The sequence below is a fragment of the Lepidochelys kempii genome, chromosome 16, assembly GCF_965140265.1.
Source record: "Lepidochelys kempii isolate rLepKem1 chromosome 16, rLepKem1.hap2, whole genome shotgun sequence".
NCBI lineage: Eukaryota > Metazoa > Chordata > Testudines > Cheloniidae > Lepidochelys > Lepidochelys kempii.
Window position 1 is genome coordinate 19,287,231 of NC_133271.1, and position 15,516 is coordinate 19,302,746.

General features: G+C 42.5%; 1 protein-coding gene across 1 annotated transcript in view; it reads right to left on the reverse strand.

Annotated features, from left to right (window-relative positions):
• MED27 (mediator complex subunit 27) overlaps positions 1 to 11,643 on the reverse strand; it is a 182,250-nt gene extending 170,607 nt beyond the window's left edge. Inside the window, exons 1-2 of the mRNA XM_073314820.1 lie at positions 11,364 to 11,643; positions 7,804 to 7,948 (exon numbers count right to left, since the gene is read on the reverse strand). Coding sequence (XP_073170921.1) covers positions 7,804 to 7,948; positions 11,364 to 11,569 — 351 coding nt within the window. The 5' untranslated portion in view covers positions 11,570 to 11,643. The remainder of the gene's footprint in view (positions 1 to 7,803; positions 7,949 to 11,363) is intronic.
• Positions 11,644 to 15,516: the final 3,873 nt, after the last annotated feature.

Below are 15,516 nucleotides of genomic sequence, written 5' to 3' on the forward strand. Positions count from 1 at the left end.
ACTCAGAAGTATTATATCATTTTACACTTGAGAAAGTTGAGGCACAGCGATTTTGGTGACATGTCCAAGGTTACAAGGAAAATTAGTAAGCAAGTCAGGAATGGAATCCAAGGGCCCAAACTCCTAGTCTAAACCATAAGATCATACCAACAGAAGTGTTTAAGCTCTACTGGTATTATTGTCAACTGCTCCTCCACTGACTGGAGTACCAACTCCAAAGGTCTGATCATTTAAAATCTTTCCCCTAAACAGGCACTTTTCTAGACCACCATCCTACTCATCAAGTATGTCAAGAGCCAAAAATCTACTAATAACATTAACATTTGTATCCTGAACAGCAAAGATAGCTCTTCAAGAGTAACCTTCAGAAGCACTGGGCCTCAGCAATTAGTTCCCAGGCAGCCAAGCTATCATAATAAAGTTTTCTCAATATGCCAGGCACATGTATCACCCAGCTGATGTTACAATAGGTTTAAAAGGAAAACATTTCCCCTTTGGATGAATGAAATATCTATAGTAAAAGTTGGATCCCCTGTAACAGCATGTCAAAATATTACAACCCTGCATTTTTATAGGACGAAGTCCCTAGAGTACATCATCTTGGCTATATGCCAGTTTCCAAAGAACTGCCAACATAATAATTCAGTTACATTGCCCATACCACTGTAAAACTGCATTAAATTCAAAATGTTTGAGCGCATCCAGCAATTAAAATTAATGTTCCTTGGAATGAATGCTTCACTTTACAATCAAGAAGAAAAAAAATTACCTCAACAGTGTTCCTCTAGTATTATGGTTAACATTTAATGGCATTTTATTGCTGTTAAGCCCAATATTTGTGTCTAATCGATACCAAGCTATCAAGGACAGCCTAACAAGTCTGGACTATCTCGATGAGGCTCTATTGATTTCCTTTTTCAGGTGTGCAACTAACACAATCGACACAAATAATTTAGAAGGAAACAAGGTAATTTAATAAACAGAAAAGGAACATGTAGTTTCTCTTTTCTCGAGTGACTAAATCATTTTAACTCACTAATGGTAATTAACACTAAAGTTAGATATTTAACTATCTGTAAAATACTACGGATAAAATAATGTAAGCATTTTAGAAAGAAAATCATCTATCAAGTAAATATTAAACCTACAACATGTCATTAGTTTCCTCAAGTCCAATACGCAGATTAACAATAATATTTTCTATCTTGGTTCAATTTAACTTCATACTCTGTATTAGAGAATCTGGTGTTTTAAAATGAATTCCTAATAATTTGCACTTGCACACCACCCTTTATTTAAGGATCTTATAATGCTTTACACATATCAATTATATCTTAAGGTCTAGTAGCTATAATCTTCTTTATACAGATGATTAAACTGACAAATTAATTAATCTGCCTTAAATTATACAGCCAGTCAGTGTCAGATTTCAGAACTTTGATTTCAAGTCACTTGCTCTAACTACTACATAATATTGCCTCCCCAAGTATACCATTAACAGAATTTTCTAATGCAACCTTGATTCTGTTCTAACTACCACCATCACCACCCATCCTTGTACATGTCACAAGGATGAAAATTTGGAAGCATCACTTTAGGCATAATAAAAAATGTATCATGTAACCACTGTAGAATAGTATAGTGCTTTATTTCTGTGTTTTGATTCAAAGTGAAATATGTAATTATTCTCTTGAATATATGCTATGTTTCTTTCAAAAGTTTCACACCACACACTTTATGCAACATCCACTGAAAGTCTGAAAATTCAACTTCTTTCCCTGCTGAAAGTGTTTACAAGACTTTGTTCTGGTTTGTGCATTAGGAATTTTGTTACTAGCAAGATTAATTTTAACAACTCCAGGAACAATGTTTAAGTCTGCTGCTACAGAACAGCCATACAACTTTAAGACCACCAGGAATAGGGGTTGATGGGGGTTAGACATAGTGCCTCTCCACACTCCCTTCAAAGCAGCAAAAATTCTCTACCAGATGATTAACTTTAAAAAGGTCAAACCTGAGGCATTAACTACTTGAAAATGTCCCTTTAAGATAAGAAGCATTTTTCCTATGAAAGTGTTCACCTAGCTCCATTGACATACAGTATGCGACACATTTACTGTTCCAATGGAATCAATGAATACACCTTAACAGGCATTGCCTCAGGCATGCACAGGGCTAAGGTACACAAATGACACCCCAAGGGCAAGGAGGATGGATGAATATACAGAACAAGCAATAACCTCACAGAAGCAGCGGATGAAGGATCAAAGGTACATCTGACTCAAAGAATGAGGTGGAGCTCAAGTGTTCAAAGATGATAAATTTAGTCCAAATTCAAACATTGCTACAACTGGCATGATAGCTATTATATTACAAGCTTTAATAGATTAAAAATTAAATTAGCCTAGATGTCATGTATCCAATATAATTGTGTATACTTTATAAAACAGACTTAAATTAGACAATCACCTACTTTTTTTCCACAAGACCACTCCATCATTCAATGCACAGAATGGACAGCACACAAGGCAGGGTTGATTAGTGAATGAAGTGGTTATCCGTAAGTCCATGGCCTCATTTGCAGCAGAAAGTTAAATATGTTCAACAGAAAGATGAGGCATACAGGACTGAGATCCAGTAGAAGAGAGTTCTGTCACTGGTTCTGTCACAGATGTGATGTTAGATTAGTCATTTAAAACAAAATTTGCACAGGTAGTCACTGATTGTTCATTTTTTTGGGAGTTCTACCTGAGACACCTACCTAGAGTCTAATTTTCAAGACTGCTGAGCACTCAATTCCAATGGAAGTCAATAGGAGTTGCAGGTGTTCTACACATCTGAAATCTCAGGGTACCAGCATCTTGGGCACCCAAAGTCAGTAGGCACTTTTGTAAATTTTGGCCTAACTCTCAATGTGCTTCAGTTCCCTACTTGTAAAATTGGGATAACAATACTTCCCTTCTTCACAGGGAAGTTGTAAAGATGAACTCATTAACATTTGAGAGCACAACAGAAAAAGCTATGAAAATATTCCATACTTAGGGCAGCATTTGGACAGCATGCAGTAAATACAAGTATTAAATAGTTGCCTCAGCCTCTGAGCACCCCTCAACCTATGCACTGAATCAGGTGGTATAAAAATAGTATATGATCATATAATTAAAAGCTAATATAATGCTTACAAACAAGGAGTCAGAGTTAAGGCTGCACAGGCAACCTTTATTCTGGCATTTCCTAACTTTTGAACACTTGGCTTTGCCACCTTAATATAATTTTTGTATGAAACATATATGGATATAAAATGTCTGTATTAGTCAGTATTTCAGTCTAATTTAAGTGACTTTTAACCAGTTCCTCAAGTGTAGAATTATAATTGTGGTACTATCTTCCCATAAGATTTTTTCTGTGAATTCTGATGTAATGCAGGGATGCACACTAGAAAACAATGAAAAGTATTATTCTGCAGGTGAAGTGCTGAGTGGTCTAAATAATATCAGACCACACATCCACAGGCCATGATCCATTTGGCAGAGCAAAGTACAAAAATGCAATTGTCCATATGTACATGATTATTGAAACAGAAAACAATTTCTAATCATTAGGCAGAGCTCAATGAGTGTTAAAAAAAGATAACTGCTGGTTCCAAAGAGCACCATAACTTACCAACATCCAATCAGCGTTTCACCTACAGGAAGATACCTAATTCTTTTCTTGTTTTCCAATATATATCTTCAGCATTAAATCAGAATGCACAGAAAGCTCAATTTGGGAAATGGTTCTTCAATTATAATTAAAAACTTAGCTTCCATTCTTAAAGAAACAGTTTAAAAAAAAACCAAAAACCACACATCACTCCATATATTAGACCTAAATACTGACTAATGGAGACATGTCATGTCTCCGTGAGCTCTAGGACGAGGAATTAACTCAATTGAGCTATATAATTTCTGCCTTAAAACAGCAAGTCAGCCAAAGCAAACAAAAAGCCATCTAATTCCTCCCTTATAAATGATCAGTTTCAACTTTCGGTGTTTATATCAGCTAAAATTTGTAAGCTTTGCTAGGCAACATCTGTAAAAGTAAAGTTCTTTTGCAGATTCATGTGTGTTTAACTAATATGTTTAACAAGCTGTTTTGTGTTCCCAAAGAACACAGCTGTCTCTATTACACGTACAACTTTACCATCTGCAAAAACTACAATAAGTAAATATCAAAATAGCAGGTGTTAATAAAGAGCAGCCAAGATAACTCTTCTCTAGGGAAAGAATTAGTTCTTTCATTATAATCTTCTGTAGCCCTGGAGCAGGCAAACCTTAGATGTTCAGGTCTAGAAGGAACCGGTTTTGTGGTTCATGGGAACAACAAAGTAAGTTCTTGGGGTAAATCTCTGCAAAACCACAACTATTAAGTATAAACTAAATACGTGGCCCCAGGCCAAAGCCTTAAGACACTAATCGCCATTTGAAATGTGGGTCTCCACATAATATTCATTAACCACAGTTATACACGTTCACACTTGATGGATAAAATGAAGCTAAAATTGTCAAGGGAATCCTTAATTTCCCATTTTAATATTTATATAAAGTGAGAATTTTCTGTTAAGCTCTATGAAATAAAATGTTCCCATACACAAAGTATTGCAAAGCTATTCATTTAAAATGTCTTAAGATAGTGTATTTTCACTTCTTTTCTCCCAAAAAGTAACTCACTTATTATTGATATTAGTCTACTACCTGAATTCCCATGGTTTTAAAAGTTAAATGGGTATGTATGGCTCCATGCAACAGTAGAAGACTTCTACAATTGCTTTCCCTGTGCTTTATGAATGTCTTTTGGAATCCTACCCTAGCAATTCCCCCCCCCCCCACACACACACACACACACACACCCCGCCTTTCTTTATCTTCCACAAACAACTATTTGATTATTCATGTAATCAGTAATGCATGAACCATCTAAAGAGAAAGGGAGAGGGAAATGCCCTCATCTCAGCTCATCAAAAATACAACAAGCAAGCCACAAAGGGGTCACAAATTAAAAATTAAATGCAGACAGAAAAAGTGCATCCACACATTACCACTACTGAAACTTCCCTTCCAAACAGGGGACACATACAGTAGCGAGAGGAGGTGGCCAAAGACATGTTTTAAAGTTATGCTAATTACATTTTATTCATAACACATGTTTATCAATGAAGAAAAATTAAGCACCAGCATGCTTGAACACCACTAGAATCTTTGCAGCTACAGGCAAAGCCACTGGATGGCTAAAGCTGTCACACGGGTGACAGATCTGCTGTTAGCAACTAAGGTAATCTATATACCAGTGCCAAGTGCTGCAAAGACAGCAGGAGGTGACTGCAGATTACAAGAAACTCAGGAAAGGAAGCTGGTAATATTTAGAGATGCATCAAGCAGACAATAACTAGTTAAATGCAAAATATATATATATATATATTTATTTATTATAGACTAGATCTGTACAATACGTTTCCACTAAAAAAAAAATCCCCCCTCCCAAAAGACAAGCATCTATTAGCACTAAATTCCACCTAATTTATAAAATGTTAACATGCATTTGCACTCTGAAAAACTATTGCAAAAATGATAGTGTGGGGCTCTGTGGGTCTTACTAACACTAGATCAATTTGCTCAGTTTACAAATGAAAAGTCACCTTCCAAATTCATCCTGGAATCTGAGAGTCTTTCTTGGTCAGGCATCACCAGTAAGAAATCATCTACAGCTGGAACACAGACCTGCTTACTTTACTGCCCAAAATAATTTTTGCTAATTTTTATTCCTGATACTTCTACAAAACCTATACAAGTGTGTAAGAGAGATGGATTCTGCTCTTTCTTGCGCATCATCAGAATTATTAGCTAAGTTCCAGTTGCAGAATCTCTTACCAGTAATGAACATACGCCATACACAAATCCACCTCACACTCTCCCCTAGTTGTCCTGGCTCTGGAGTCCTCACAAGGGTACAAAGTAATTTTTGTTATTTAAAAAAAAAAAAAAAAACTTTGTAAAGTAAGCAAATATGTACAACAGGTTGGCAACATTTGATTGAAAAACCCACTGAAAGCACCCAAGCCTGGCGAGAGAGGTTGGACTTGATTTTGTGTTTCATTTTGAATTTGTCAACAAAACAAAACTCAGTAACAGGGTTTTATGTCTCTGACTATACCCAGGGAGCAGGTCTGCTAAGTAAGAAAGTCAAACTGCTGACAATAACTACACTTTAAACAGAAAAAAAATCAGTTCGGGGAGGCGGGGTGGGTAATCACACTTTAAATTAAACTAATACTGAGTTTTGCATCAGACTACACATTCTGCAGCACTACAGGTAAATTAAAATAGAAGACTGTATTGAATTAAAAATGAAAAGTCACAATATGATCAGCAGAGTCTTCACTGTGGGGTTTACTCTGCTATTTAATTTAATTTAATTTATACAGCCAGAAGAGGTAAATATACGACAGATTTTTATATTTACTGTACAGAGGTACACACCAATAATTATCAGGGAGGTGTGAAGCAGGAGGTTTTAGCTGCAAGACGGGACAGTTTTAGAATTTGGGAAGGCATGGGAGGCAGGTGAGGCTTTTGGCAAAGGGAAAGGGATGCATGTCCAGTTTCTCTCTCGCAAGTAGGTTTGGAAGGGACTTAAACTCCTAGTTCTCCACCTCAGCATCCTACTGCCTTCTGCCACAAAGTCTGGTACCTCCTCCAAGGACAAATAAGGGCATTATTACAAAGATATTTGTGCTAAAATGACCATCAGTTTGAATAGACAACACAATGTTAAGTTTCAGAGTTACACCCCACCAAGAGAAATGTGGATAGTTCTGCAGATGACCCTGATGAAGTGAAGAATCTGCCCACCAGCATGGAAGGGGTTAAAGAGGGCCTTTGGGCCCAGTTAGCCTTGCCCCATTGTACCTGCAGCCAGTACCAGGCCGGGGGTGGGGTGGGGGAGGAGAAAAGGAGAGAACCTGGTTCAGTTCAGGGCTGACTGGCAGAGAGGCAGGAGCTAGCTGCCTCTCTACCTGAGGGGAAGGATCACTAACTTGTCAGCCAAGGCAGAAAATAAGCTCCCTGGCTGAAAGACTTCAGAGAGCCAGCTTAAGAGGTAACTGGGTGACTAAAGCACAGAGACCTTGTGGGGTTCTGGCTCCGCCAAACTTATGGCTGCCCTGCCCGGAGGAATCTGGGACTGCAGCAGGACAGCACCCAAGGTCCACGAGGGGATGCTACTTAGAGAGAAGCCACCACAGCAACTTGGATTATAGGGGCCACTCCACAAACTGAAGCGACAGCAATAGGAAGCAGCCCAGGACAGTAGACAGACTCCCCGTTGGGAGGTCCCCTGCTCAGGGGTTGACTCACGCAGGGCGCTGGGCTGGGACCTGGTGGAGTGGGAGGGCCCGGGTCCCCCTGCCCCACTGACTTAAAGACTGAGCACCCTGACCAGGGAAGCCAGGAGCTGGCAGTCAACAGTTCCAATCACTTGACCACCTGGCCCTCCACACTCCATTACAATGACGATACAACATCAGTTCACATTTGGAATATTATCTTCACAAACATAAGAATTAAAAACTTTTTAATTCTTTTTAAAATTAAAGCTTAAATTCTGTTTCATAAGTTCTGCAGCCTTGATAATGTGAAATACATAGGGTTCTGCCTTTGTAGCGGACCAAACATTATATACCAATGCACACCAACTACCCACCCTATTATTTAATTACTTCAGTCTACAAAAGATCTATTCATTAGCAATTTGATACACATTGTTTACCTTGTTTGACCATTTATAGGCCTGAAGTAGTTGACTGTAGAGAGGAGTTTTGTCCTGTACAGGATCTAGGCTCAACAATCCACTATTATGGAGAGGATGGTTCTCAGATGGTTTGCCTACTAGATTGCTCAGACGTTCCAGTTCACTAGAAGTAAAAAAACAAACACCTTTTATGTAAGAACTGTAGATAGTGTGGAGTGAACAATCAAGTGTGCATGTAAGATATGGTCCTTACACATCTCACAATTAAAAAAAAATCAATTTAGACATAAAAATTTAAAAATGCTTGTCCAAAGCTCAAGGCAGTTTGACAAGCATTTAATCACCAGTATTAACCGAAAAATCACAAATGACACCACCCCCAAACAACAACACTTCTCCCTCCCCAAAAACCTTGGTAAATACATGGGCTTTGTAACATGCCATGAAGATTCAGAATATTTTGGACAAGGGTTGGTAGAACTGCAGTTCCCAGCCAATGAGAGCTGCAGGCACATATGGAGCTGGGTAGGGGAGCCTGCCAGCCCCACCAACCCTCCCCCCACCCCAGCACCAGCAGGGGTCCTGGGCCACCTCCCCCAACGCCCCCGGACTGCTCCCTGCCCAGAGTACTCTCAGGCCCCAGCCCAAATTTTAGTTACAGGTATATAGTAAAAGTCATAGATAGGTCATGGGCCGTGAATTTTTGTTTACTGCCCATGACCTGTCCATGACTTTTACTAAAAATACCCATGACAAAAATGTAGCCTTAACTATCATTCCCTCTGACTTACATGTCTCACACCACCTTAAGGCTCCATTCCTGCAAACATTTAGGCACATGATAGCTTTACTACTGAAAGCAGGCAAATTGAAATAAGTGGGATTACTCACAGTAGCAACATTAAACATAAATTGCCTTTTTATGGCATTATCCAAAGTCCATTGACTTCAACAGGTTTTTGATCAGATCCTTATTTCATTCAGTAATTTAAATATGTTATTATGTGTCTAAAGCACCTCTCTCACTTTTGCTTGTTCTATAAATAATAAAAATGATATCTATCCAATTATGTTGCAAACTTCAGAAAAAATAATTAGATATTTATAAAAATGGGTAAGAATACCTTCTCTTGCTAAGATGAAAGTCAGGAAAATATTTCAAGTAACTTATTCACAGACACTTTGTCATCAAATTTGGTTGGCTAATAAAAAAAAGTGGCACAGTTTTGGAACTAACCAAAGTGCAATTTCTGTGTGTGTGCCAGGGGAAGAAGAAAAAAAAAATCAGCTGAGTATTGTCAAAATAGAAATTTAGCAAAGTAGTGGAGAAAGACCTCCATCTTATCTGCACCTTTAATTTTCTTGTGTTTACAAGGAATCAAGTAGGAAGCTAGTTATCTTCACAGCCTCACTATGATCATATTGGTTTAAGTGCAACACAGCAGCTCATATGGGGGGGGGCAGTAAGTAATAAAATGTCACTCATCTGGACTGAGTTCTTGGTTACCCTAGGTTTCAGAATTATATGATTTTCCCTAGTCTACAGAGAAGTTACTGAATGTTTAGAGTCAGTGATATGATTATTGATAACTTTTACAGCACTACACTTTACAAAACAAATAAAGACAAAACAGCTTACAGTCTGAGGCCTTGATCTTGCAAAGGGATCTGTTCAAGTAGCTCTTAGCTAGCTTTCTTGTATTATATTTATTATTATTATTATTATAATACTGTTATTATAACTATCGATCCCTTTGCAGGATCAGGTCCTATGTTAAAATGAAAATACCAGATGCATAGGAGCACAAAGGCAAAAGCAGAACAAGCAGTCACTTAGATTAATGTACATTCGTTGAGAGTTACTTTTGTTGTTTGTATAAAAATATAAGATTTGGTGGAGAAAAATAATTTCCATGGCTTCCTATCCTACAAACAAAGTTTAGCATCATTGTTAAACTAGTTTCAGAGCTCAGAGTAGCAGCAATGTTAGTCTGTATTCGCAAAAAGAAAAGGAGAACTTGTGACACCTTAGAGACTAACCAATTTATTTGAGCATAAGCTTTCGTGAGCTACACGAATAAATAAATTGGTTAGTTTCTAAGGTGCCACAAGTACTCCTTTTCTTTTAGTTTCAGAGTGGTAGCCATGTTAGTCTGTATCAGCAAAAACAACAAGGAGTACTTGTGGCACCTTAGAGACTAACAAATTTATTTGGGCATAAGCTTTCGTGGGCTAAACCCACGTTTAGCCTACGAAAGCTTATGCCCAAATAAATTTGTTAGTCTCTAAGGTATCACAAGTACTCCTCGTTGCTTTTGTTAAACTAGTGTACCCCACAAATTCCTCCTCTTTCACTTAGGTCAGTGGTGGTCTACCTTTTTTTCATTTGTGGAGCCCTAAAAAACTTCAAATGGAAGTGCAGACCCCTTTGGAAATCTTAGGTGCTAGATGCTGTACAAACAGAACAAAAAGACAGTCCCTGCCCCAAAGAGTTGATAAACTAAGGCCCAGATCCTCAAAGATATTTAGGTGCCTAACTCTCATTAACTCCAATGGAAGTTAGGTCAGTTAGGTGTTTAAACACACCTGAGAACCTGGGCCTAAATATAAAACAAGAGACAAAAGATGGAAATAGACAAATGGGGAATACAGGGAAACAATGAGACCATAATATCCCCTGCTGATGAGCTGTTAGAAATCTACCCCAATAAGCCACACAACTGATAACTGGGCTCACCACCTCTCAGTTCTGATGCACCCTATCAAAACTCAACCTTCGGGATGAATTTGAAATGTAGCTTTTAAAAAAGAGATGCTGTTAACTTTAAAATCAAACACTATACACAAACAACGTTACTTACTAACACCTATTAAAACGGAAAGAATTCTGAAAATCCAGTCTACTTCTATTTATGCTCTTTGTTTACTTTTCCATGGTCCCAACCTAAAAAGGTAGATTCTGTTCAGTCAGTGTGGCTCGTTTGCCCTCAGTTTCACTCTGAGGTCCTTAGTGCTAAGACTTCTTTTTTGGGGAGGGGGGAAGGGGGGGTATTTTATTTTATTTCAAATACTGCAGGGGAAACGTTTGTGCCGATAACACATCAAACTGGTCCTAGCCCTTAAATAAGCTTGTTTCCACAAAATTAAGTCGACGTTCAACTTCAAGTCAAGTCAGTCCCAAGACAGGAGGGAAAGGTAATGGCCAGCCCTCCCCGCGCCTTGTTGTGCTCGTCGAATCGCGTTCCCTATTTAAAAATCTCTCTCCCCCCTTTTTCCGCGCAAAATGGAGGGACGCTCCTCAGCCAGAAAGGGGAGTGACAGGGGCGGTGTAGCGCCCCAGGGGCTCGCTGGCTCACGGGATGGTTCCAGCTGGGGGTGCCCCTTCCAAACCTGGGTGCACCCGGCCCGGCCTCCCCGAAGCCAGGCCCCAGCTCCGCTCCGAGCGCAGGGCACCCCTTCTCCTCCACGCCTCTGCCCACCGCCTCTCCGGCCCGCCGCTTCCCCTCAGGTCCCGCCGCCGCCCCCCAACCCGGCCCCCGCGCCTCACGGCGAGCAGCCGCCCCCGGCCCCGCACGCACCTCAAGTCCCGGCTGACCGAGTGCAGGCTCTCCTGGAAGCAGGAGACGAAGCTCTTCTCGCGGCCCTCCAGCGTCTCCTTGTTCCGCATCCCGTCCTTCAGGCAGTCAAACACCCGGGTGACGCTGGAGCGCAGCGCCTGGATAGCGGCGATGGCCTGGGAGAAGGCCTCCAGGTTCACCCCGGGGCTCAGCACCCCCTCCGCCATCTTACCCCGTAGCCAGCCGAATGGGCCTCCCGAGCCTGGCAACCAGAAGCGCCGGGAACACCACGGGGCCGCGCCGGCCCCAGGGCAGCCTGGGAAATGTAGTCTTGTGCGGGGGGCTAGCGAGTCGGTGAGGGGCTAGAGTGGCCTGTGGGTGGACGTAGCAGGGCGGGGGAGGTATAGAGAGGTGGGGAGCAGGGAGTCGGTGAGGGGATAGAGTGGCCTGTGGGTGGATGTAGGGGGCGGGGAGGTATAGAGAGGTGGGGAGCAGGGAGTCGGTGAGGGGATAGAGTGGCCTGTGGGTGGATGTAGGGGGTGGGGAGGTATAGAGAGGTGGGGAGCAGGGAGTCGGTGAGGGGATAGAGTGGCCTGTGGGTGGATGTAGGGGGCGGGGAGGTATAGAGAGGTGGGGAGCAGGGAGTCAGTGAGGGGGTAGAGACGTCTGTGGGTGGACGTAGCAGGGCGGGGGAGGTATAGAGAGGTGGGGAGCAGGGAGTCGGTGAGGGGATAGAGTGGCCTGTGGGTGGATGTAGGGGGCGGGGAGGTATAGAGAGGTTAGGGCAGGGAGTCAGTGAGGGGGTAGTGGGTGGACGTAGCAGGGTGGGGGAGGTATAGAGAGATGAGGGCAGGGAGTCAGTGAGGGGGTAGAGACGTCTGTGGGTGGACGTAGCAGGGCGGGGGAGGTATAGAGAGGTGGGAAGCAGGGAGTCGGTGAGGGGATAGAGTGGCCTGTGGGTGGACGTAGGGGGCGGGGAGTCAGTGAGGGGATAGAGTGGCCTGTGGGTGGACGTAGGGGGGCAGGGAGGTATAGAGAGGTGGGGAGCAGGGAGTCGGTGAGCGGATAGAGAGGACTGTGGGTGGACGTAGGCAGGGCCGGTGCAACCACTAGGCAAACTGGCCACTGGGCGCCAAGTGGTTGGGGGTAGCCAAAAGCGCGCTCCAGGGAGGCGGTGGAGCGGTGGTGAGCTGGTGCAGCGGGGCGGGCCGCCTGCAGCACATAACGGGGGGCACCGTGCAAGGGAACCGCTCCCCGCCCCAACTCACCTCTGCTCCACCTCCTTCTCTGAGCATGCCGCCCCACTCTGCTTCTCTCCCTCTCAGCTTTGCGGCGCCAAACAACTGATTGGTGCCGTAAGCCTGGGAGGCGGGAGAAGTGGAGCGGCGGCTCCCTGGGCCGAGGGGCGGGGAAGCTGCCGCAGGGCTCCTGGGTGGGTGTAAGGTGGAAGTTTTGCCTAGGGCGTGAAACATCCTTGCACCGGCCCTGGACGTAGGGGGTCAGGGAGTCAGTGTGGGATGTGTAGAGAGGTGGGGAGAAGGGAGTCAGTGTGTGGGGGTATAGAGAGGTGGGGAGAAGGGAGTCAGTGAAGGGGTAGAGAGGTCTGTGGGTGGACATAAGGGGTGAGGAGTCAGTGTGTGGGGGTGTAGAGAGGTGGGGAGTAGGGAGTCAGTGAGGGGACGTAGGGGAGCGGGGAGTCAGTGTGAGGGTAGGGAGAGGTGTGAAGTCAGTAAGAAGGTAAAAAGAAAAGGAGTACTTGTGGCACCTTACAGACTAACAAATTTATTTGAGGATAAGCTTTCGTGAGCTATTCATGAAGTGAGCTATAGCTCACGAAACCTTATGCTCAAATAAATTTGTTAGTCTCTAAGGTGCCACAAGTACTCCTTTTCTTTTTGCGAATACAGACTAACACGGCTGCTACTCTGAAACCAGTAAGGAGTGAGTGAGGTCTGGAGCGGGCACGGGGAGTATGGGTGCGAGACAGAGGTGGGGTGATAGAGGGTTGTAGGGTGGGGAATTCAGTGTGTTTTTGTCACAGGTATTTTTAGTAAAAATCATGGGTAGGTCATAGGCAGTAAACAAAAATTCATGGCCTGTGACCTGTCTATGATAATACAAAGAAGTTTTGTTGGTGGGGAGGTGGGCAGGGCAATCAACTACAGTAGAACCTGAGTTATGAACACCTCAAGACTGGAGGTTGTTCATTACTCTGAAATGTTTGTAACTCTGAACAAAACGTTATGGTAGTTTTTTCAAAAGTTTACAACTGAACATTGACTTAATACAGCTTTGAAACTTTACTATGCAGAAGAAAAATGCTGCTTTTAACCATCTTAATTTAAATGAAACAAGCACAGAAACAGTTTTCTTACCTTGTCAAATCTTTTTTTAAACTTTCCCTTTATTCTTTTAGTAGTCTACATTTAACACAGCACTGTACTGTATTTGGGGGTGTTTGTGGTTTTGTTTTTAGTCTTTGCTGCTGACTGACTGTGTACTTCCAGCTCCAAATGAGGTGTGTGGTTGACTGGTCAGTTCATAACTCTGAGGTTCTGCTGTACAAATACTGAGACTGGTCCTGTCAGCTGCTGAGCATCTCTTGAAATGAATGGGGGCAGTTTAACATAGAAAAAACAACACAGTATTGGCTTACATTTGGAATTATTTCTCCTAATCATAAAGGCTGGAAACTTTTTTTTCTAATGAAGTTCTCATGTTTGCTTCGCATTTAGATCAATAATGATTTAGATCAGTGGTTCCCAAACTTGTTCCGCCGCTTGTGCCGGGAAAGCCCCTGGCGGGCCGGGCCAGTTTGTTTACTTGCCGTGTCCGCAGGTTCGGCCGATCGCAGCTCCCAGTGGCCGCGGTTCACTGCTCTAGGCCAATGGGAGCTGCTGGAAGTGGCGGCCAGTATATCCCTCGGCCCGCTCCACTTCCAGCAGCTCCCATTGGCCTGGAGCAGTGAACCGCAGCCACTGGGAGCCGCGATCGGCCGAACCTGCGGACGCAGCTGATAAACAAACCGGCCTGGCCCGCCAGGGGCTTTCCCGGCACAAACAGCGGAACAAGTCTGGGAACCACTGATTTAGATAATGGCATAGAGAGTACACTTATGAAGTTTGTGGATGATACCAAGCTGGGAGGGGTTGCATATGCTTTGGAGGATAGGATTAAAATTCAAAATGATCTGGACAAACCGGAGAAATGGTCTGAAGTAAACAGGATAAAATTCAATAAGGGCAAATGCAAAGTACTCCACTTAACAAGGAACAATCAGTTGCACACATACAAAACGGGAAATGACTGCCTAGGAAGGAGTACTGCAGAAAGGGATCTGGGGGTTATAGTGGATCACAAGCGAAATAGGAGTCAACAGTATACCACTGCTGCAAAAAAAAGCAAAAACCATTCTGGGATGTATTAGCAGGAATGTTGTAAGCAAGACAAAAAATAATTCTTCGGTTCTACTCCGTGCTGATTAGACTTCAACTGGAGTATTGTGTCCAGTTCTAGACACCACGTTTCAGGAAAGATGTGGCCAAATTGGAGACAGTAAGACAGAAGAGCAACAAAAATGATTAAAGGTCTAGAAAACATGACCAATGAGGGAAGATTGAAAAAAAAAAAAAAAGGTTTGTTTAGTCTGGAGGAGGGAAGACAGAGAGGGGACATGATAAAAGTTTTCAAGTACATAAAAGGTTGTTACAAGGAGGAGGGGAAAAATTGTTCTCCTTAACCTCTGAGGATAGGACAAGAAGCAATGGGCTTACATTGCAGCAAGGGGGGTTTAGTTTGGACATTATGAAAAACTTCCTAACTGGTGGTTAAGCACTGGAATAATTGCCTAGGGAGGTTGTGGAATCTCCATCATTGGAGATTTTTAAGAGTAGGTTAGACAAACACCTGTTAGGGATGGTCTAGAAAACATTTAGTCCTGCCATGAATGCAGTGGACACAAGGTCCCTTCCAGTTCTATGATTCTAGGATTTCTGTGGCAGACTATATAGTTTGTGACAAATTCTCCAGCTGCAATCATAGGATACATGGAATCATGACTATATTTTTGTCTTTAAAACATTGTATTGCGTTCAAGTCTGTATTAATTACTCATTGAGTCTTACTGAAGTCAACAGGACTTTTTCTTGAGGAAGAATTGTAGGATTGATCCCAT